Source organism: Varroa destructor, unplaced genomic scaffold (genome assembly GCF_002443255.2).
Source record: "Varroa destructor unplaced genomic scaffold, Vdes_3.0 BEIS01000005.1, whole genome shotgun sequence".
In the NCBI taxonomy this organism is placed as follows: Eukaryota; Metazoa; Arthropoda; class Arachnida; order Mesostigmata; family Varroidae; genus Varroa; species Varroa destructor.
In genome coordinates, this window is record NW_019211458.1 from 21,008,065 (window position 1) to 21,030,734 (window position 22,670).

A 22,670-nucleotide genomic window follows, 5' to 3' on the forward strand; every position below is an offset into this window, starting at 1 on the left:
GCCGGTCATGTAAAGTAAGCTAGAATAGGTTAGTTTAGAGCGAGCTCGAGCAGATGTGTTGTCCTTAAGGTAGGCGCAGATAGCCTGTGCAGGTCTGTCGGCTGGTCGATCGGGACACTGGAACCAGGACTCTCTCCGATGATTCGAATCGAGCGAGCCGATTCGAGTGATGGCGGCAAGCTATTGTGTAGTTTTGTACGAGGCCGAACGACCGATAGATCCACCGTTGTTCGCTTACTCGGTCGTCTGTCCTAGAGAGCGCGGGCTGGCAAAAGCGATAGAACTCCGTGTGAGACGCTCCCCCTTTTAGCGACAGCGTGAATATGGATTCGACGCAGGGCCATCGAGAGGCGGTCGGCGCGAGAACGAAATATGGAGGAATAGCAAAAGAGAAGCGATAGAAGAAGATGAGAAGGGAACTACAGAAGCAGTGGAGTCGACCAGATGCAGTGACGCGAAACCCTGAGCTGGAACAAGCGCGCCTGCGAGAAAACAGAGACCTGCTTATTCTACGTTGTGTCGCAAGAGTTGCACCGTATTCGAGGTGTGCAGGGGAAGGTGGATGTGTGCACGTGTGCGAGCGATGTTCGGCCATTCTTTCTCATTTGCTCTCTCTCTTTCTCGCTCTATCTCGGTTGCTCTCGACGTCTCGTTGTCGGATGTCGCTCGCTGCATCGTCTTGCTACAACAGCCACAGATAGTCCCTGTGCCGCTACCGATAATAGAATACATAACAGGCCAAAAACGAATAAATGCTGGGCATTGAATGAAAAACTAGGCAAATAAATAGAAAAAGAAAAAACGTAATTTCGACTAGAAGTGATTGTTAACCGAGTAACCGAAGGACCAGCCCTTAATTTTGCCAAAATGGCTAGTAATCGATATTTAGAAGTTCAAATGCCCTCCAGCTAGATTCTCGAAGACGTGTTATGGTGCACCTTGAAGTTTTTAACAGTCGTGTTTGTATTTTGTATTGGTTAATTCGTATACCGAAAATCCATATGTGCACCAAAGATGTTCTGTGTTGTATCGCTGCCTGTCATACTAAACTAACGAGGAACTGGGGTGACCATTAAGCCTGGTTTTGCCGTTAGTACCGTCCCAGTCATCCGAGGGTTTCTTAGTGAGTAGTCTAATTCCATTGATGTTGTCACTCCTAATGTGTCCATTCCCACTTTTTTAAGTCATACAAAGTTGTCTAGCAGCACCTCTCCCCCTCCACGCATCTCTTCTTCCCACCTCGCCTAGATTCCATCGTGAGGTTAAATAGCTTTAAGCTTTTCAGCCGGACGCGGGGTAACATAGCACAAACTAAGCATATATACAGACAACGAAATAAAACGAGACAGAGGGAAAGAAAGGTTTTTGTCTGGGTGTGAAAACAGCATTGATTTGTTAGTTCGTCTATCAAGCTAGCACGACCAGCGGTAGCAGCGATCTAGGCGGCTCTAAGACAGCTGCTTCGGTCCGGTGGCCTCCGAGTCGGATCAGGAAAGCTAGTACTCTTAGTACCTGCGTGTGCTACCTGGTGTTCCGAAGTGCGCGAATGTCGAATAATAATAATATTAATCGACCAGATCGTCGTAGTCGCCGGGGTCTTAATCCGGCTATAATGACACAAAACGCGGATATGAGTTAGTCCGACAATGGCTGGTCCCTGCAATGAGCTGACAAATGCACGCTCCGGATTTGGCTCGCGCTCGAGCCAACGTAGAATCGAACTAAAAAGAACTTCGTGAAGTTTGATATACGTACAGGCACAGATAGGTTAGCGACAAGCTAAAGCTGAACCTTTGAAGCTGTTTAGGTTTAAGCAGTTGTACTGGTGAAAAGCACTGCAGTCCAGTTCTATCCATTATGCAGTATTGGTGCTGAGCCGTTTAGAACTCGAAGAAAGTCAAGACTCATTGACGCGTTAAGCCCAACTCTCTCGAAATTCTGCTCTGACCAGTCAACTAGGCAGAAGGACGGCGAACCCTAAGTTTTCTCGGCATACGAGTAGAGTATGCTAGTGTACTCTAGCTGAAAATGACACCCAGCTATAACGGAATTAGGTTAATGATTAGAGAAAACTAACTCGATACGGAGACACTATTAGCGAAAATTGGAATAGTTGCTGGTACAGGTACAACAACGTACAGTGGTGTGGCATCAAATCAAAAATTTACACTGCGTTTTCAATGGTATAACTTAACTTAGTCAGTCGTATTTTCTATGATCGACATATAATTTGCATGTCAAGCTTGTTCGTGATTTCATATGATTATTGTTTTTGATGTATTTAATCGTTGTTTTTTCTATTCATTTTGTTTCAGACACCCGCTGTTCCCCCTGTTGGCGTTAATCTTCGAGAAGTGTGAGCTGGCCACATGTACGCCCCGCGAGCCGGGAGTCGCAGGCGGCGACGTGTGCTCCTCAGAGTCCTTTAATGAAGACATTGCGGTCTTCGCTAAGCAGATCCGACAAGAGAAACCATATTACACGCCCAACCCTGAACTCGACAGTCTCATGGTGCAGGCTATCCAGGTTTTAAGGTTCCACCTGCTGGAACTGGAAAAGGTCCACGAGCTGTGCGACAACTTCTGCCAGCGCTATATTAGCTGTCTCAAAGGCAAGATGCCAATCGACCTCGTCATTGATGAGCGAGACAGCGGGCCCGGCGACCTGGGCGACGACAGTCACAACGGCGGAGGCGCCAATGGAGGCGGCCTAGGCGGCGGGGGACATCACGGAGGGGGTCATGGAGGAGGTATGGGCGGACACGGAGGCCATGGCGGCCATGGAGGACCCCACCAGGGGGGACCTGGTGGTCGGCCAGACACCGCTGGACACAACAGCACAGACTCGAATTCTACACCTGACCAAGTACGTATTATACTACATCGAATATTAAGCTAAGATTTAGTCGAACGGACGAGAAAGCGTGCAAAATTTCAGGTGGGCTAATATATTTCGTTGGACCTGGCTTATCGCATAGAAGGAGTGCCAGTGAATCGAAAGTTGAAGCACTTTAACTCATTGAAGGAACACACTATACTTTTGGAGATGGCACACGCGTTGCGTTTCTATCAGTACGCCTTCTAATGAGGAGATCATTTTGTATGCGTCTAATGCAAATATGTTTGTGTTAAAGAAAGGCACTGGACGAAGAACCGATCGATTTGCAGGACGTTGGGTGTTATCTACTTATTGCAAGTACTTATCCTATAACTTTGGAAGAGCAACTAAATTTTACAGTATCATCGCTTCGAACAAAATTGAACCCGTCATTCTATCATTTTGGTATGATGAGTTTTAAATGAAAACCGTCCGATATACATACATTTACTCAAGACCTTTGTTTATTCCAACATATTCTTTTGTACCATGTTTGTTGTTGAGGATGTCAGATGTAGCAACGGCATGCTGTCCAATCGATATCTATGGAGGCGAAACAAGCAAAGTGTTTCAGAAAGCAAGAAGTAACTGAAGTAAGATTCTAAAGCAGCTTCGATTAAGGGAAGGGAAGGGTGCAGTTTTATAGCGTTTGTCAAGGTGTTTTTTTCTTTCAACTGCATAAAAGGAGACTCCAAGTAAAACACCGTCCGGAGATGAAGTCACATAAGAAAGGCGAAGCATTCGTGGATTGCTTCTTTTACTGCAAAAAATTACATTATGTTTGCTATTGAATCTGCTGATTTTCATTCCTTCTGTTACTTCTGTTACTACTGCTGATCATGGTAGATGTTCAAAGCCCAGAATTGTTGACACGTAATTGTGGCGGGAAGTGGTCATCCGTCGCTGATCTGATACACGGCGAAGTTCTGTTCGAAGCGTCACTACACAGCGGTGCACCAGCCCGGATGAGTCAAGAAGTGAACTACCGACAAATAAATTGTTGAATTACCAACCAACAAAGTAAACGACTATGTATGAGGTAACAGCCGCAACGATTCTACATTTGAACTGTATTGTGTGTGGCTGTATTGAAGACTATGGCCATGAGCCGACCAGGTGTTTGTCCAGTCGATCGACCGAGCCAAGCACATGAATAGATAAACATAAGAACTTGCACTTAGCGATTAAGCAAGCTTAATCTTGAAACGCGGAAAAATGTAGGAAGAACCCGGCAGGCGAACAAGCGGACACAAATCGGCGGCCCGATTGTTTGGAGACGCTTCCGCGTAACGTCCGGCTCTACTGCCGCTGCCGCCCTCGTTGTCGTTATTAGGAATGGAGACTAACCAAAGTGGCGTTTAATCACTACCAGAGGCACCTCTCTGTGGTCTTGCCCATTGGGGTCACATCGAACTCTACGAAAGTGTAGCAGGAGTACATAGCCCAATTCATGACGGCTAATTCAGCTCAAAGTCTGCTTTGGGCTGTTCGAGGTGTGGTACATGCTGTGCTCTTCCTGCAATGCTATCGTTGCCGCCGTCTGTCGTTATTCATAATTGAAGTTTAAGCCGTGGCAAAATGTACCAAAAAGCTTCGAAATTTCGATAAATAACATTTACATTTACACAGTTTACTTAGTAGCAGCAACAGAGAGAGAAAACGATCGGACCAAAAGGCAACGAGTTCCAAATCGCCATGGAAAATAGCCGTTTCTTTTCCTTCAGAATAGTCGTATTGTTGCCGTATCATGCCTGCTGTCGTTGTTTTTATTGTTTGTATCAAGGTTTATGTTCGCTTCGTTCGTCAACATGTCGCGTTCTGACAATCGGCGTCAGCTCCCCCGCGGTCGCGCTCCGTCACCTACGCTTGTACAAGCTGTAACGTCAGAAGGACACATTTGATTTGTAGCCCGCTCGTTTTGAATTTTGTTGTCATTTTAATAGCGCCACGTTGCTTGTATGCTCCGCTACACGCTCTGTGGCCTTACAAGAGAGTGTGGGGACAGTTTCCACTGCTACGAGAGTATTATTACATAATATATCATAAATTGTTTTGACTCAGTTTTTTAAATGGGGCGAGGCGTCGTCCGCATGGACGGCTACCTACGGCAACGCGTATTCCGGGAACGAAGTGTTCCTGAAACGATGCGACGCTACTATCAACGGCTCTGATAACTAACTGCACATATAACCTAAATAGAACAGAACGCGCTTTTATCATTATCGTTGTTACAGTTACCGATGCATTCGCTCGGCGCTAACGCGTGTTCGCATTTAGCCGCAGTAAGTTACCGCTGCTGATTTCAACACACAAAAGTTAAAGTGATGGTGGCGGAGTTACACAGTCCTACGCTGCGTGTAGTGAAGTCGCCGTCCAAGTTTAACGTATATGCAGTAACTCCATGTCGATGATGACGGGATATGTGTTCAGCCTCATGTTGAGTCATCGGTTCCAACAACAATTTGATAGTCGATAGGCGTTTGGCAACACTATATTTCTTCTGCAGCAAACAATAGGTATCATCACTAAGGCTCATGATTTAGACGATTAAATTCCGCGAAGAGAATGATGGCTGCTTCGTTAGCTACCCTTTGAGCCTGCCATCTGTCCACAATAACACCTATCTTTCGAGTCCTGCGCGTTGACCTGAGCTACGGATTCCCAACGATTCCCTGCAAACTTTCAAGTAACGTTTTTAGGTAACTTTCATGTGGTCGCGTAGTCAAGTAACAACAATCTCACACAACGAACCAAGTTTTTTTTCTCCACAAGCATCCGCTCAAAACTTTTTCGATTCTTGCTTTTTTTTTTTTTTTTTTTTTATATCTGTCGAAGCAGTGCGCTAACTATCAGCACTAACACAAAATGACTGGTCATACAATAGTTCCAGGAACGAATGTGCGTACGTCAATAGGTGACCCGCGTGCAGAGGATACAGATGATTACGAGTGATAGTAGGTCCGTTGTCTTCTGCTGTTTTTTCTGATATTGTCACCAAAAATTGTGACGATAATACCAACGATAACAGCTAAGGTACACTGTTGCTTATAGGGATTCCTTCATGTTGTCATTGTTTTGCTTTTCGATGCGATAGATTTAAACAGCCGTCCAACCTGTAGGCAACCCATCCACCAACGAAGTAAGCTTGTAATAAATAAGCTCGACTGACGATGGCGCCTGCCCTTCAATTGCTTTGCTGTTTCTGATGATATAGCATACGTGACGCATATCTCTGTGACCGCCGTCTGCGCTACAGAATACGCCACACTTTCAAGTCAGTCCTGTATTCTGCCGTACTGTTGAAGTCAAACTGTATAATAGAAATAGCTGGGTTTTGACGTCTTACTGATTCAACGGTCTGACGACGTGACGTTCTGACTTCGTAATCCAACAGTATCAGCAACGATATTCGCTGCAGCGGATCAAATAATCTAAACGCTTCTGGGGCAGGTATTTCACTAAGAACGACTCAGCGCAGAGACATCATCAAAAGTCGTAATCGTAGTAGCAATTACTCTTGTTGCAATCGTCTTCGTCGCCGTAAATCCAGCTTTGCCTATCGGGCAAAGTTTTCAAAGTTGCTCGGACAGTTAAACACAACAGCTCGTATAACGCTCTGTGCCTCTCTTATAAAACCATACCGGTACCTGGGGTGGCTGAAATGACGGCTTCGACTATAAACGACCGACCGACCGACGGACGGTAGCGGCACTGGACTAGTAGTGCACTACATGCTATAGAAAGTAAAGCGCTCTTCATTCCTTTGTCCTTTACTTACGACTCGAGCCACAGTTGGCCTTACGGGTAAGGATGATTTTTCGGGATTAGCGACTGTCAGCGATCTCGTCCATTCAGCGTCGTTTCGTGCCTGCGTCTACTGCTGCATTGTTATAGTTCGTAATTTGCGAAGATTCTCGCCGGCGGTCTGCTATAAAAGATAATTACAGCGACAGCGACAGCGACAAACGGAAGAACCAAAGTGAGTGAGAGAAATGCAAATGTGTTATCATGTTCAGAACCATATCGTACCGCCATCATCAGCAGCAGCACGTAGCAGAAGCAGCACGTGAATAGCATATAAAAAAAAAAAACATACAGACACAACAAAGCAAGCCGAGCGAGACGGAGGTCGTAATTTTTTGACAAGGAGCAAGTGGGCTGAATCATTGACTGAACACAAGTACCATTTACCTTTATGGTTATTGCCTATATGGCACAATAGAACAGCGCTCAGGTGAGGTATCAGAACCGACATTATTGTACAGTATTGCACTAATTTCGTGTATGAGAGATGAGAGTGCCCGGAAAAGAAGGTGCTTTATGTTGTCAATTGAAAGAACAACGCAAAATGAAAACCACTGACGCTACTGTGTTCATGCAGAGCGTGAACTATGTCGCCAACGAAGCATCCGTTCAGATGTTGTGCTTGGATGCTTATTTTTTGCTATGAGATGTTCATAGTAAATAGAAAAGCATAGATTTTTCGCCATAGTAGAGTACGACGTCAAAAATGAAGTTAACTTTTAGGCTCTAGTTAGTTGGGTTGATATTGAAGGAGCATCGTTTCGTTTCTTCAACTCAGTTTCCAACCTAAGGCTAATCGCTTGCTTTGGTCGACCGAGAAATGACCAGTCAGCTGTGTGCTACAGAAGGATGAAATAAAGCAACAGGAACAGATTGGAGTCGGGTTTCTGTTATCATTACTATTATGGTTATTATTATTTCCTCGTGTTATTAACATGGTCCTGCTGCTGCTGCAGAAACACAGTCGACATCAAATGATATATGTATAGGGGAAAAGAGAGGGAGAACTTCGTCGTAAAATTGGTGGAGGCAGCCCCCCGCCGGCACGGCTTCATCTTGGATAGACTTCCTAAGCTGTTTCCTGGCTGCCAGTGCCGTCTGGGTGCCTACCGTTACTGCCATCCCCTATATCCGATAACAATTACCAGGTCACCGGATCCTTGCCACATTCCCACAGCTCCGATGTTCGCGTTTGTGTCCTCCAACAACTTCCTTTCGAAACTCCCAGGTTCTTCTGTGGGTCTTCAAATCTACAGACAACTCAGACAGTCAGATATCGCGAAGGGATCAGAGTGGAATCGCAGATAACAATGACACCCGAGTCCTATAACTTCATTTCTTCGTTTTTGGATGCTGCTCTCGTTTAGAGTTATCTTAACTCGTACATCGTGTCGTGTCGTCCCCATCGCGGATCAGGGGCTGTCCTCAACAGAGAGTAGTCTCGGGACAGTGGTGTTCTCCTCTCTTTTCGTCAATCGTTTTGGATGAGTGACACAAATTTCTGATGACGGAACAGCTTCTCTAATTAAAAGTTTAGTTACCCGAAACAAGCATTCTACCTTTACTGCTATTTGAGGAAAAGTAAAACATTTATTTATAGCAAAGCTGAAGCTCCATTTAGATTTGCGCCAGCGGTTAACTGCAAATCGGCATTATTTTCGGTATTATATATCGACGTATTTACGCTGAGGAATTTATTCCTTCATCAAATTAGTGCCCTTACGTCACCCGAAGTAGTTCGTCGTTGCCAGCGTTTTGTTTGTTTATAATCTTGTTTATTCACTCGATATTTTCCATTTGTGATTAAATTGATATGGACGTATTGACTAGACCGACCGCATTCGTCCATTGCATATCATGCCAAAATGACGGTAGCTTATTACACAGTCAACAGTTGGTCGCTTCAAATGAAGTGACATCACCACGGCCAACGCCCTGATTCCTGGTAGTAGTGTAGCCAGCGATTAGTTACTTCACACTATGTTCATGTATGTTTTGGTAACTTCAAATTAGACGCTTTTCAGTTCTGTCCAAATAAAAATAAACTCACCAATTTACAGTGAGATTGGCATATCTGTTGTATACGATCTCCCTGTGACAGAGTTACGTGGCGCTCACCGGGTGCCGCAAGTTACATATTGTCGAAATAGTGCGGCGCAATTATGCAGTGCTCTAAAATGTCTCAATTCGAATCTTACCGCCGTTCAGACAACTAATGTTAAGTCGTTTGTGTACAGCAGATGGCGGCAGCGTGTGATTAGACGAGGCGGTATTGATTCGTGCTGACGTTACTGCAACTGCCGCTGGGGCCTGGCCTTCCAACGGCGATTCTAACAGCAGCGCCAACTTGCTCCGCTATCGTAGCGGCTAGTGAACTGCCACCGCTAGTTGTTGTGGCGATGGGGACAACACGACACACTGGGACGTACAGCAATAGCAGTAACAACGTTCCAGAGAGATGTCATGTTGATCTGTCTCTGCCAGGCCCCCATGTGAGCGTTCCGTGTATTCCCGACGGCTCGTCAAGTCACTGGCCGGTCACCCGGGTAAGTGACTTGGCGGAGACCGGTGCTAACTTGAAAAGGAACTGACTGTTGACATACGGCTGCTGCTGAAGTTACTAGCATTCTATCTGATGCAGATCGAAGCACGATACCAATCCAATAACAAGTCGATCTGAATAGCGACATCTACGTCGGTGGATTTTCCGCCTGTTACCTACCTGCATGAAGGTAACATTAGTTCGGTGACAACATCGACTACTAACGATATTTTTATGCATCACTTTGCCACAAATCTTGTGACCGATGGATCATTGTAACTGGTGCGCCATAGCGATCAACTGTGATCCCTAAAATGGACGAGATAATTTCAAGGAAGAACGCTCTCGGCAACAAGCGAACATGTCGAAATATAGGCGTAAATATCTTCCGCGAATGTATTATATGGTATGTACTCGCAGCAGCTGCTGGAGCGGCACCGAATTGTGCACGTTTTCCCTTAATCGTCGCTTGAAGGCCCGTTCTGTGTTTAGCAGTATTCTGCGATTTGGCCTGAGGTTATGCCTGGTAACCGCAGGAGTCCACCTATATTTTGACAAGGCCAAAAAGGACACGTGAGGGATTACTAGTACCAGCTCAACAACTTCGAGGGGTACTTAGCCGTGGATAGGTCGGGGATGAGTTGGGGTATTAAGGTGTTCTGTGACGTCCGTGCCTTCGAGCATGGGTCTGGCAGGATTGGCCATGTTATACCCAAATATGTGTCAAGCAAAAATGGGCCAAGGGAAGACATCCACAGCTGCTGGTCTTATCATGATCACGAGAAGAAGAGTCGGAAAACAGAAACAACCGAGCAATGCAGTAATAACATAGTAACTCAGAGCTTATAGGCCCTGCGTTTGCCCTTAGCCGACATTTTCTCGTAACAGTGCTCAATGTAAATGAAAGCACTTCACAAAATATCATCGTCTTTAAAACGGATCCGTGCCAGATAATACCGGTTAGAATATAGCTGGCGACAGTAGAGAGACTTTTTTTTTACATAACTGCAAATCATCTAGTGGATTGATCGCCTGTCACAGCTGACATCTGTATGAACCTTTATTAAAAGGCTACGGCGGCCTCGTACGTTTGATATGTTTTTGTCCTTTTGTCCGTCCTTCTTTATTTGTATATACAGACACGTTTATTGAGTCACTAGGCTCACGTCGAGCTCCTATACGATTAAAATTGCTAGGCAAGAAAACTGTTAAAAGCTCGAGAGTTGCCATGCAAGTCGTCGCGTGTAGTGGATGTATATTAGCCTATTTGTACAATTGTATGTGGGTAGGTATTTATATGTGTGCTTACATATATCAGCATGTATATCCTTATGATTGTCATTGGTTCGTTTTGTATACAGGGCTTTTCTCCTTGTTACGGACCCATGGACGTCTGTCTGTCTGTCGCCCCAGTTGCTGCTCAGAAGTCCGGAGTTCGTCCGCTGACCGATTGCTCCTCGGTAGCGTTGCAAGTCCTACTCCATCAGCCGCACCTAAGAATAATTGAAAATGAAGTTGCGCGCCTTGAGCAAGCGCATGTTTCCGGTACTATCCAGTATGCCGGCCACTTAATGGGCTCACGCTGGGCCTTTAAGTTGTCCACGGGCAGCACTGAATGCATACAGCATAGGTACGGCTGCATGGGACTCTTCTTACTACGAGAACTCGCTGCAAATGGGGGAGCCAGTTCGTGCTAGCAAGAGTAATAATGGCTGGCTTACTTAAATGCAAACACTAGCTCGTAATGCCAACCTTTAATGACGAAAAGCGCTTTAGTGCTGCAATGCAGCCTCCCATAAACACGCTGCTGTGACGTTCTTAGGGTTCCTGACAGGTACCAGGGCGCGGAGAACAGGAGAGGTTACAACACCACCTAGTTAAGAATAAGAGATGCCAAATTAAGTGTTGAATTACTTCAAACTTTTCTAGTCTTCTCCTCATTGACACGTCTGAACATGTCTAGCTTGCATCCTTTATCTGAATGCCCGTAAGAGCTATGTTTCTGACTAACTCCAACAAACCCCTCAATCATAAGAAATCGTGCGCGCGCTGTGTTACGTAGACTCGTGTATCTAGCCATACAGCAATCGTAAATCCTCTTCTAGTGGTGTCGTTCCGTTCTCAGCCTTCGTTTGGGAAGGTTCGGTTTTACTTCGTACTAGCTTTTTCATTTGCGCTTCTCCAATCCGGACTGCGTCCACTCTTGACAATTCACGGCCGTCGTAGTGAGGGGGGGGGGGGGGCATTTTCAAGGAGTCACAAGCATGTTACGACCTCTATCGTACAGTCATATATACACACATCCGAAGTAAATTGTTTAAAGCCCAGTTCAAATCACTTTCAAGTATCGGATGTCGCCGGCGCTCTCGGTCGCCGTTACTTCAACACAATACCGATGGTGGTCCGAGTCCGATTGCCAGCGTGTCTCGATCTGTCTATTTAAATTCGCCTTTGTATGGATCTTTTCTGTCTCTGAGTGCGAGTCTCCTTCTTGACACTGCTGGTTGTAGCAAGTAGTGTATTCGTAGTAGCTAGCTAGGCGGGGAGGCAAGCCATTTGAGAAAATCCCTAGAAGTGGCTGGTCTCCGTCGTGGTCGTCCGTAGCGGGTTGCGACTGATGGGTGTCCTGATCAACCACAACAAAGCAAGGATTAGGATTGGGATTGAACGAGATCTGTCTACTCTTGCTAGTGGGGGTGGGACGGGGAGCAGGGGGTGCGTTTTAGGGCTCGGACAGGAGAGAGTTACTTGTGGAAAGATGTTGGACGAGATGAGGACAGGAGACAAGGAGTCTAGCTGTTTGGGGGCGCGGTAGAAATATCCCAGCCGGCAGAATAAGTGCAACCGGGTAATGGGTGCTTCAGTAAGCCACGAATGTTTTGTATTTCGGGTTGCTACCACTGCCTCTGCTGCCGCCTCTTTGGTGACGAAAGATGCGGAGAGAAAGCCGAACACAACAACCGAGAAGGCTATTGTATGCCTACTGCGCGCCTGTTTATCCCTAGTCTGTTCCCAGGATGTGGGGAGGCCAGACTTACAGCCCACTTCCCTATGGTCTGCTATAATAGTAAGCACTATCAAGACCGCAGAAGACCGTGGATGGCACACTCCCGGAGCAGAGAACGACTATTCCGCTTGAACGAGGGGTTTGGCGGTCGGCGGCGCCGCCGTTGCACGCTTATCCTGAGTTCGAGTCGGCATGCCCTCGTTCATGTCTGTGTTTGACACTCGGCGAGTTGCTCGTCACCATCACAGCTCTTCATTTTCATCTCAGCCATCGCCGCCGTTGCTGGCACCGCCGCGGTCTCCGTCATCGACACAACGGAGTCGATAGAGCCTATTGCTGCGGGCGTCCTGGAGTTGCAGGCTCCCGCTGTCGGACAGCAAGCTAACCCCTCTGGTGTCTAACAGCCTTGGCTACTGCAGCGATGGCAGCTTGTCAGAGCCGCTAGTTGTAGTTGTAACCCGGTGGCCACGCGAGCATGAATCGTGCGATGGATACTGTAACGCTATCTTAGGAGTACTGCTGGCACGGGGCACGCACCATGCCACTGCCGCTTAAGAGTGACGAGAGAGTGTCGACTGTGATGAGTTTCTGTTGGGGGGCGCTTCGATCAGCCGGTCTTGTTGTACATGCTGTCGCGAGCGCAGTGGCCACATTGCCATCGTGGCAGCAGTTGATCGCTTATAGATGTCGTTCTCCAGTAGAAGTTGCACTTCGATACTTCAAGCGCAGTTCGAGCTGACGTTGAGATACTCACTCGATAACTGAGAGGTGAGACGACCTCGCGACGAACAACGTTCGACTCAGATTGTTCGCCGATGACATTCTCGGATCGACGATGGTAGCTAAAGTAGACTACCCTCCGATGCTTCAGGTAACATAACTGGATTGTAGAGGAAGGGAACTTGTCAAAGCGAGACGCAGGATCTCTCACCACCTCACTAGAGAGTTCCAAAGTTCGAGCTTTTGTGTTTCGCCTAGGTCTCGAGTTGTACTTTACCCTCCTACCCCACTTCCAGACACGCAAAAAGATTAGACATTTTATTTGCGAGGTCAAATTTGAACGGCTGAAGTGAATGGGTTGTGTCAGTGACAGTGTGCTCGCAAAATGTCGGCGAGATAGGTCTCAAATGTACTTTGTACGTGCTCAGCGCTAGTGGCTACGCAGCAGTCGGGAGACAGGGTACCAGTGTATCCCACAGTTTACCTATTATTAATTGTACGGACCATTCTGGCTGGCTGTTTTCAGCCTATTCTGTTGAATCGCCATCATCCAAGGTAGGTGTTTAAGAACAGGTATACAAACACAGAAAAGACTTTTTGCTTGAGCTTTGAGTGCCTCTTTTTACTTGTGTCGTACACATCTACTCATTGTCTATGCCGTAGTAACTACACCGAGTGACCATCCGGTTCAGCCTATACGTCTACTGTTTCATATCTTTACGTATTAGGTAGTCTGTATATACATATGTCATCTTTGAGAATAATACCGTGCATCGCCATGTACCGACTATTTTGTTGATTCCTATTCATGAACTAGACAGCCTCTTTGTACGATCCTGTTCTTTTCCGCGTTAAAGCTGTGGCCTTCCTCTAACAAATATTCTAATTCTTATATCTCACCAAACGTTTGATCATGTTCTTGGCCAGGCAAAACTATGCGCCCCATATAGCAATCTTATACTAACTAGGAAAGGCGCGCGTTGCGTTCTCCGGAACAACGAACAAAAACTCAATGACGCCGAACTAGGTACTAGCCAAAGCGACAGCGTTAACAACTACAGCCAATAACAGCAGCGAGAAAAAGGAAGTTGCTGTTTCGTTGCTATTCTTTACGTGTCCTTTTGTCGGCCTAGCGCCCGGTCTATCCTTAGCTAAGTCCTTCTTTCCGTTCGTACACTGGCTGTCGAAAACAACTCCAACTAAAACAATACTTAGTGCCTCCCGCTGCTGTAGGCGGCTGCCGGCGACGGCGACGCTGCCAGCGGCCTGTCAATCATATTTTTTCATTTTCCGAGAAAAAATTCTCTTCGAGTGAATAGAAAAAGAGAACGAGCGAAAAACGAAGCATGCGAGTGAAGATGCGGCGAGAAAAGCGGAGAGAGCTTAGAAAGGAACAAAGTGGGACTGAAGTGACTGCTGGGTCGAAACATACGTTGGGCCAGATATGGCAGGAAAAGTGGAACGAGCGGGGAGAGAGTGAGTGATATGAATTGCGCGCAGAACGAGAATATGTTGCAGAAGAACGACATCACAGGACTCAGCACAGCCTCTCAGCCCCTGGGTAGCTTACAGGCGAAGCCGTCCGCCTGTGCCGATTATGGTTTTGGTGCTGTCGCCGCTGCTGCTATTCTTGGTAGTTGCCACCCGAAAAATAAAACTCTGCCGGGACGTATAACCGACGTAAGAGCCGTAAGCTGCAGCCATTTTCCGAGCATTTTCATACATTTCTTGTCCGCAGCGGCATCAGCGACAGCAGAACTTGCAGGTGGTGGCCGGCCAGCCAGCTCAAATGGCTGAGTTCGACGGCTGCTGGATTCTTCGTCGAGTGAGACAATGTGAATGCGTGGGGTTCGTCTCTGAGTGACGTTGTCCCGTGAGAGTCTGCGCTGAACGCGCTGACTGGGAAGGGCTGGGGCAGATGAGAAGAGATGTAAACGCCGATGACGAGAAAGACGAAAACAGAAAAGAAGTGTTTGACGTTGACGAGTGATGACAGCTTCTGAGAGAATTTGGATGCGTGGCCAAGACCAACCTCTCACGCTCAATACGCGCTGCTTTTCGTTCTGTAGCATCTTCACGAGCAACAGCTTCATAGTCATTTGAAGCTTTTTGTGATAGTCGCGGAATCTAGACGAGAAGCCAAGGAAGACACGCTTCGTCCGATTTTAAGGTTGATATGCGGGCCACAGGCGTATACAGCTACAGGAACTAAAGTCGGCGTAACAAGGAATTAGAGGGATATTAAAATACAGGGAGAAAAACAAAAAAAAAGTATAGCCCTCTGGTTTAGCAATCATGTGGGGCGGCGTGCGATTACTAAATAACAACCTTTCTAGCATCACCTTGGCCGCGCTTCGAAAAATCCTCTGTCTGAGCAGAGGTCCCAATAGCACGTTTTAACAGAAGCAATACGTATGCAATAGTTTTTGTCTGGACAGCAGTAACAGCAACAGCAGCAGCCAAGAAAAAGCTCAAATCTTTATCGTAGCAAACGTTAGTTCTATTCTTAATTTTCGTGTCGTCTTCGTAGTACCCCCTTCTCCCCTTTTCGGCGTCGCTCTGCGTTCAGTATTCTTTGGTCAAATAGAAATGCATAAATAAGCCACCGAATTTTATGACTGTTTGGTCGATTCGCACTCTTCCGAGAGATCTGATTTTTTTCGTTGACCGCGACGACCCGTGAATTTTCCCGGTAGTATTCTACTTGCGACGTCTGTGGTTGTTGCTTTTGTTGTCCTAGCGAGAGTGATACTGACGGTTATAAATCGAAATACGACTTTCTTCCGCGAGCTTTCTGCTTCTTTACTAGTCATTCCCCCTCATTAGAGATGCACATTAACGGCAGGAGGTCGTTATCTCCTTCTAAAGTCGCCATATTAGCCAACTGATCCTAGAATGTACCCAGAAACATTATACTATTTAACCGCTCCGGCGACACTGTACTCTTTCTAAGAATCGCTTAGAACGAGCAGAGGCATGTGGAAACATGCAATGCTTATTTGAATAACCTAGACCCAGAAGATGGTCTGGTAGAACTGATGACGAGTCATGCGTCGGCCATTTCGCTTGGCCTGCGTTGCTTGTTGTCACGTGCATTCTCTTCCCAACGGTTCCCCAGTAGCCTGCGGATACTCTCTAGGACCTGATGTTCCCGTGTTACTAATACACGAATTTCTCGATTGTGGAGGTACGTACCATGTTTGTTAATCGAAAAATCCCAATTAGTGTTTTATCACGATAGCAGCAGCGTTGAAAAAAAAAGCAGCTAGGCGTGTGCCACCATTGATAGACAATGTATACCGCAGATGAAACATTCACTGATTGATATCCATGGTTCTGTCGCCGAAGAAAATATTCATTTGGCCTAACTGTTCTCGCAGGCCAGGGTGATTTTCAATTCGAAGATCAATTACAGTTTTGAGAACGCTATCGTAGAAAAATGTTCCAATATGGCCCGACTCGATGTGTTTCGGCTAGTTTATAATAGTTAGTTTTAGGAACTTTCTTTCTGCTGGACAGCGTTATTGTTAAGTACAGTTCTTTTAAGGACCGAAATTTTCTGCGTCGTAATTAAAATTGCCATTCGGACGCCTTAGGATCCTAATCCCTATTAGAGTCCTTAGGATCCAGTTAACTAGAAACAAATGTTGGAACTGCTGAGCTATAAGCAGTAGATTTTGGGTCGACTCCACAGCAAATCAACAGTTTTTCTATTGTATTTACTTTCCCACCCCTTTGAGGCGTCTATTAGTAAAATGAACAGCGTGAATCATTGTCGAATCCCGCCATGAGAACAGGCCGACGCAGGCCAATTTCTCGTTTATAAGTTGATACGAATATGTGACTACAGTCTCGTACTATAGATCAACAATCAAGCAAGACACAAACACGCGTTGTACTGCCGAAGCGCGCGGCGTCCTCTTTTTCGGCCGTATTAACTGTAGTCAAAGAAAAACAGTCAGTAAAAAAATCGTCTGAGGCCACGATAAATGTTTCTGGCACTAACATTAATTCAACATTCGACTGAAACGTCTATATACAACTGTAGTAAAATGCATAGTCAGTGATTATCTTATCGTTGGGCTGGCCTGCTGTGCCATCGAAATGTATACATGAAATTAACTAGCAAGTGGCTATTTCTAACAGTTTTTTGGGTAGACTGCTTCCTTATTTCAGCCCGCTTATCTACCCCTATAGCAGTAGCAATGGGAGATTAGCGTAACTAGTTTAACTCGGCATTAGGCCGAAATGATGGTGATTGTAGCGGAAGTGAGGCTAAACCATCGAAAACCAGTAATTTGATTCAGTTAGAAAGATCCAGTCGAATCGCGCGTTGGGGTGGCACCCAGTTTAGTCACACTGAAATGAAGACCGCGACCGGTGGCAACCATCTTCACTGATTGAGTGCGCCCAAACTGGGATCGCTGAATGACGTGACGTCCAGGCTCATCTGGACGCTACAACGAGATGGTTCACTTTCATCTCAATAACCGCCCCATACGCAAACGATACGACAGCGACCTAGAGCTTAATGTGTGTTCGGCACCCGGTTTTCGCCAAATTTAACCCATTTTGCGACAAACTGATCCGAGCGAATGTAAGAAACCTGACCGTCAGATCTTTTGCAGTCTGCATTGTCTAGCGTCTGTAAGAAGATATGTATTAACCACCTAGACAGTAACTAACGAAACAAATTTTGTTACATTGTTTTTACGCTTACTAACAAATAGGCCGAGTGCTATAACAGGCAAGTTCGATATCTCTGTATTTCCCGTCCATAGCGACGACAACGCCTTTGAAACACGACCAAAAAGTCTGATAAACAACATCGTAAAGTGGCTTCGGACTTCGTCGCACAGCTTAAATATTCGCATAGAACAAGGGATTAGTGATGAGAAGAACAGCGATCGCGGCCCAATATGGCCGCAATGCCCTGGCTTCACGTAGCAGATCGTAATGAACCATTTTTGCTGCTGCTGCTGCTGCTGTCGCCGCCGCCGCCGTAGTCATAGAGCAGTTAACCAGTCACCGAAGCTGGCGGCTATAAAGCCGGCCCATTCAGTTCCACTATCGCGCACCTCATTATCAGTTCTTGTCGATATGCAACAGCTCATTCTCAGTTCACGGTTCACGGCGGTCGTCAGTTAGCATTGAGGACCGCGGCCGTGATGGCGTACAATTACTGTAGGCACATTTACAGCAAGGACCGCTAGCGTCGATGCAATGCACGGCTGTACACATCATATAGAAACAGACTGCTTGAAACGATCGTTTTTAGGAAGTGTTACGTTTTCTACTATCGCTGTCATAGTGATTATCGCTGCGACTGGCGTTGTTGTCATTGTTGCTGATAGTAGTTAGATCGTCCGTTTCAATTAGACGCATAGAGCATCTAGGGCTTCGTGAGCGGATATCGTCGTGGTTTGGCGCCGTTGTCGTCACCAATCGAGCAGCATTGCTGGACCGGATCAGATATATTCAGAGCTACAATAGTTGGCCTTTGCTAGTGGCTAGTTCTGGTGACAGCGAGAAGTGTTCAGCCAGAGGCTGGTACTCGTCTACAGAACAGAACAGAACAACAGTGGAGTCGCTGTCGTTCTGTGACTGTGGCGTCTGTGTAAGCAACGAGTGTGACTACTGCGATCACAACGGCAGTAACAACGACGCAATCTTGACGCTTGATGTTGGCTCGAATGATGTCGTTTCTCGCGGTGCCTGTAGCTGTGCTACACTAGACGAGGTTTTAATTACGTCCGATTATCTCTCCCTCTTTGCCCGGACACTCGCTAGCCCGTGCGCAGTCTGATGGGGTTGTTTTGCTGCTAGTAAAAAGGGGGTGTGTAGACGTTTGTTGACGAGATGTGGCTGAAACGAAGAGACGGCGACGCTGTGCGGTTGGGCCAAGCCAGTTTCCCTGTCCTAGTGTCGAAACCTGGCCTCTGCGTCCGGCCATTCTAGTTATGTATTTCAATTGACCAACAGCTGAACTAGATGCGTTATCCAGTGGATAAAAGATCTTTAAGAGTTTTGACGAGATGGCCAGGAGAGAAGCATTAAACCTAGACGAAAGAACACTCGTGAATGCTTACGCAGGAGTCGACATAACGAACCAGGACATTTTTCGAGTATAGCTAGGTCCAGCTAAATCGTTCTAAAATGCGATCCAGACACTGCCTTGACCGTAGTTAACTATCGGTTAGTGCTATTGATGCCGATTAACTAATGGAACAAGTGGAAAACCGCACAGTCCAAGACGACCCTTTCCTATTGACAGTCAAAAATATGAATGTTTCGACAAACGCGTAACATCTTTGCGGACAGAACATATAGCTCGAAGCGTGCCAGCTTCACATATCGGTGCGCGAGTGTTATATACTGTGTACGTCCCGTCCCAGCAGTGCACCCTGGCCAGCTATCGTTATAGGCGCCGCCTAGAATGTAAGCGTGACATACCGTCTCATATTTCGATGACACGATGGATCTTGTCGAATCGGCCCTCCGTCGTCTGTCGCTCTGTGTGCCCCCGTTCCTTGTGTCACTTATAGGCTTCTACATTCGTCCATGCATCCTATGCCGGTTCCGTACAATAGCATCATATATATGTATAACTGCAGACAATTGTCGTCTGCGTAACGACTGATGTGTTGATACGTCCTCGATGTGTGCACCCCATCGTGTTGGCCATCGACATTGGCTTCGATGGAAATTGTAGCTGTTGCGGCAGCGGTGGTGGCAACGCTGCCGGTGATGGCGAGCAATATTGTACGTGTGTAGATTAGAGCCCTCTGTATAGAAGCGCATCGTTGGGCTCGACTCGATTCAGCGTCTTATTCTTGTTAACTCAGCTCGCTAAAAGGAAGGCGGCAGCGAAGTGGAGCACGAGCGCAAGAGAGTGCTCGCGCGCTCCGGGACCGCAGAAGCTATGCTCTACTCTCGGAGCGCCGTTGCTTGAAATGGCTGTTACTTGCAGGAGATTCCGCATGCTCCTGCTGTTCAGTTTGTCTCTCTCAGCTCTATGGGAGCCCCAAAGGACGACATGGGCGCATCAAGACCCATCTTCTCTGGTAGTAACCACTGGGTGAAATGGGAGATGTCTGTGTGCCTGGGCAAGGCTGCAATCAGACAGACCGACCTAAAGCCATCGACCCGGCCATGCGGATCCGACGCGATGTACAAACACTGCGGGAGAGCGCTGTGATGCACTACTTCGCGCATTAGACCGAAAAGGAGTCAGACGATCTGCATGGAACCCACTAGGTACGTGATAGCGAGGTCGGACATTGCGAGAACAGGCGGGAACATTCGTTTCGCTGCTGTGTGGTGCGATATGGGGTGTCGCTAGAGAACGGCCATTTCTATTGCTCTGCATTTCCGTAGCCAAGCATGAGTCTCTGACATGAGCTGAAATTAACGGTTTAAGTAGAGGGGCCCAGTGACATCGATTTAGACAACCGTTACATAGAACATTGAACCTGTTAATAGGCGAGAAAGGTCGCTGCTGATTCTTTTGCTGATCAACGCCTTGATGGTAAATACAAGTCCAGTAGAACTCAAACTGCTTGTTAAAGATGATGAACTTTGAAAAGGAAAGTTTATCTTTATTGTCACCGTAACTGCATGCAGTGTCGTTAGATTAGTTAGTTATCTGAAAAAGGAATATACGATGAGATGCTCAATCAAATTCGCACATGAAGCCTCACGTGTGTTTAATCGAAGGCCTTTATGCTGTACTAACAAAGTGATTTCGAAGGCTTGTTCACGCATCAGAACGTTGAAGACTGTATGAAAAAATTCTAAATATCAAATCTTTGCACCTCGCAGCAGTCTTAATCTATAAACGCGGTGCGTCTAACGGATTCGTTTAGCGACCGAAACGAAGCACTGTCACTCGGATCTGATTAATTGCCCTCCGACGTTAGTCTTAACCACTACTGAATCGATGTCAAGTAGCGCCGATTGGAACGAGCACTTGGGATGGCTGGTTGAATAGATAATGTATTAGTGAAGTCAGCCTGATTCGTATAGTAGATTTCTTCTATCTTATACCAAGCACGTCTTGCAGCTAGTGGCAGTCCGCTAGAGAAGAAAGTCAGTGAAAGCACGGCGAAGTTTGCTCAGCCGCGACGGGTGGATTCACCTCGCTTCTCGTCCTGCCACATCGCCTGTACTATAAGAGCAGTCAGCGTTTATGTGTCGAGCTGTCTACCTCTATGTTTATCCGTCGATGGTATGGACCCAGTGAGACATCAATGGTGACTATATTGACAGTGGTGGTCGTAGTTCGTGTGTGCATAACTTCTGCAGGCACGTTGGTGCCTCCTTGCCTCCCGCCGCTCCACTTGGCTTTGATTCGGCATTGGGTTGCGCACTTTTGCTTCACTCTCTCTACCCACAGTCGGATAGGAGTTCTAAGGATACTTTCCTCTCTCAACAAAAAGGATAAGCTAGGTAAAAACGATTGGCGAGCTGCCTGTCTATCTGCCCGTAGAAGGCCCTGCTACCTTGGCTGCGTTCTTGTTTGCTCTACAGTTGAGGATCAACTTTTCCTGCCGGGGTAGCTCTCGCGCTCCTTTTATCTCCTTCTCTGGCGCTGTTCCCGCTATTCTATCTCCATCTGTCTCCTGAGACCTCCTGAGCAGACACCTTTCCCAACAAACTGCCGAACCGTCGATGAAGCTTAGAAGGTTCAATCTAATTATACCAACGAACAGAGTGAGCTGCTGTTGCCGATGCTGCTAACCTAGCGGAACTATTCGGAAAAAGTGGCTGGCGACCGCTGGCGCCTCCTTATTTTTCTCGGTCCCGTTTCGGTCGTCAATCCTATTCTCCGCCATTGCTTACATGTTTCCGGCAGCTTCTATCCTATCCAGAGCTGGAGTTACTTTACTGGGATTGCTGTCTTAGTATGTCCTCGACCTGTAAGCGGCAGCGAAGAAGCACATCCTCCTGAATTTTTGAACAATGCACTCCCCCTTTAGACAGGCCCCAGCTAGGTAGATCTCCATTGGAGGACCCCAGTTACTCCAGTCCCGGCTGTTTGCTGCCCTCCTGTCCTATCCAGGACTAAGCCGTATACCGCACTATTCGTTATTCCGCTACTCAAGTTCTCCCACCTTCTTCTGCTGCGTCTAACCGATAGGAAAATGTCATGGGTCTCGACAGGCGAGATTGGATTTTCATTTTGTCCAAACTCTTCACTGTACCGGCGTCTATCCGGTTTCTTGAGAAAGCCCTGGCCATCGTAACGGTACCATCATCATTGCAGCACTGCCGTTAGCAGCAGCAGAATTACCATCGCAATTGCAATGGTCGTCACCAGCTTGCTTGTCCTCAAACTCCAAGACGAAAACTCGTCGCACACAGGTGAAAGCCGTCCGTCTTATACCGTTCGCTTCGTTTTGTCGTTCATCTCTACAACAGGGTAGCTTGACCTATAGATCCTCTATCTGTTGTAGTCCTCTTTTCCACAATGTCGTCACCGCAAAAGCCCCTAGTGCTCGAAAGCAACGACGCTACGGCCGGTGAGCCGCCCGCCGCCCGCCGCCGTTACTTCGATCTACCAATCTCCTGGTAATGTAAGCGACTTTGCCCTATAAGCCATGGAGTTTGGATGTTCATATTGAGCTCATGGTCGTCGTCGTTGATATTAAAACGTTAATTGCCCGTTAAATTTCCATCAATCACTGTCACGTTGCTCGAATATTTTTGTGTGCAATCATC

General features: G+C 46.8%; 2 protein-coding genes across 15 annotated transcripts in view; one reads left to right on the forward strand and one right to left on the reverse strand.

Moving 5' to 3' along the window:
* LOC111251811 (transmembrane emp24 domain-containing protein 7-like) overlaps positions 1-22,670 on the reverse strand; it is a 154,496-nt gene that overhangs the window by 47,770 nt on the left and 84,056 nt on the right. Inside the window, exon 3 of one of the 9 annotated variants that reach the window (XM_086990749.1) lies at positions 2,860-6,805. The exons of the other annotated variants lie outside the window; for them this stretch is intronic. Within the exon in view, the coding sequence (XP_086846875.1) occupies positions 6,752-6,805 (54 nt within the window). The 3' untranslated portion in view covers positions 2,860-6,751. Of the gene's footprint in view, positions 1-2,859; positions 6,806-22,670 lie in introns of those variants that run through there. 9 annotated transcript variants of the gene reach the window in all.
* Positions 1-22,670, forward strand: part of LOC111251810 (homeobox protein Meis1-like) — a 110,542-nt gene that overhangs the window by 27,148 nt on the left and 60,724 nt on the right. For all 6 annotated transcript variants that reach the window (XR_015328867.1, XR_015328868.1, XM_022808840.2 and 3 more), the window contains exon 3: positions 2,316-2,865. Coding sequence is in view for 4 of the 6 variants with exons in the window: in XM_022808840.2 (XP_022664575.1) it covers positions 2,316-2,865 (550 nt within the window). In the remaining 2 variants the exon portion in view is untranslated. The remainder of the gene's footprint in view (positions 1-2,315; positions 2,866-22,670) is intronic.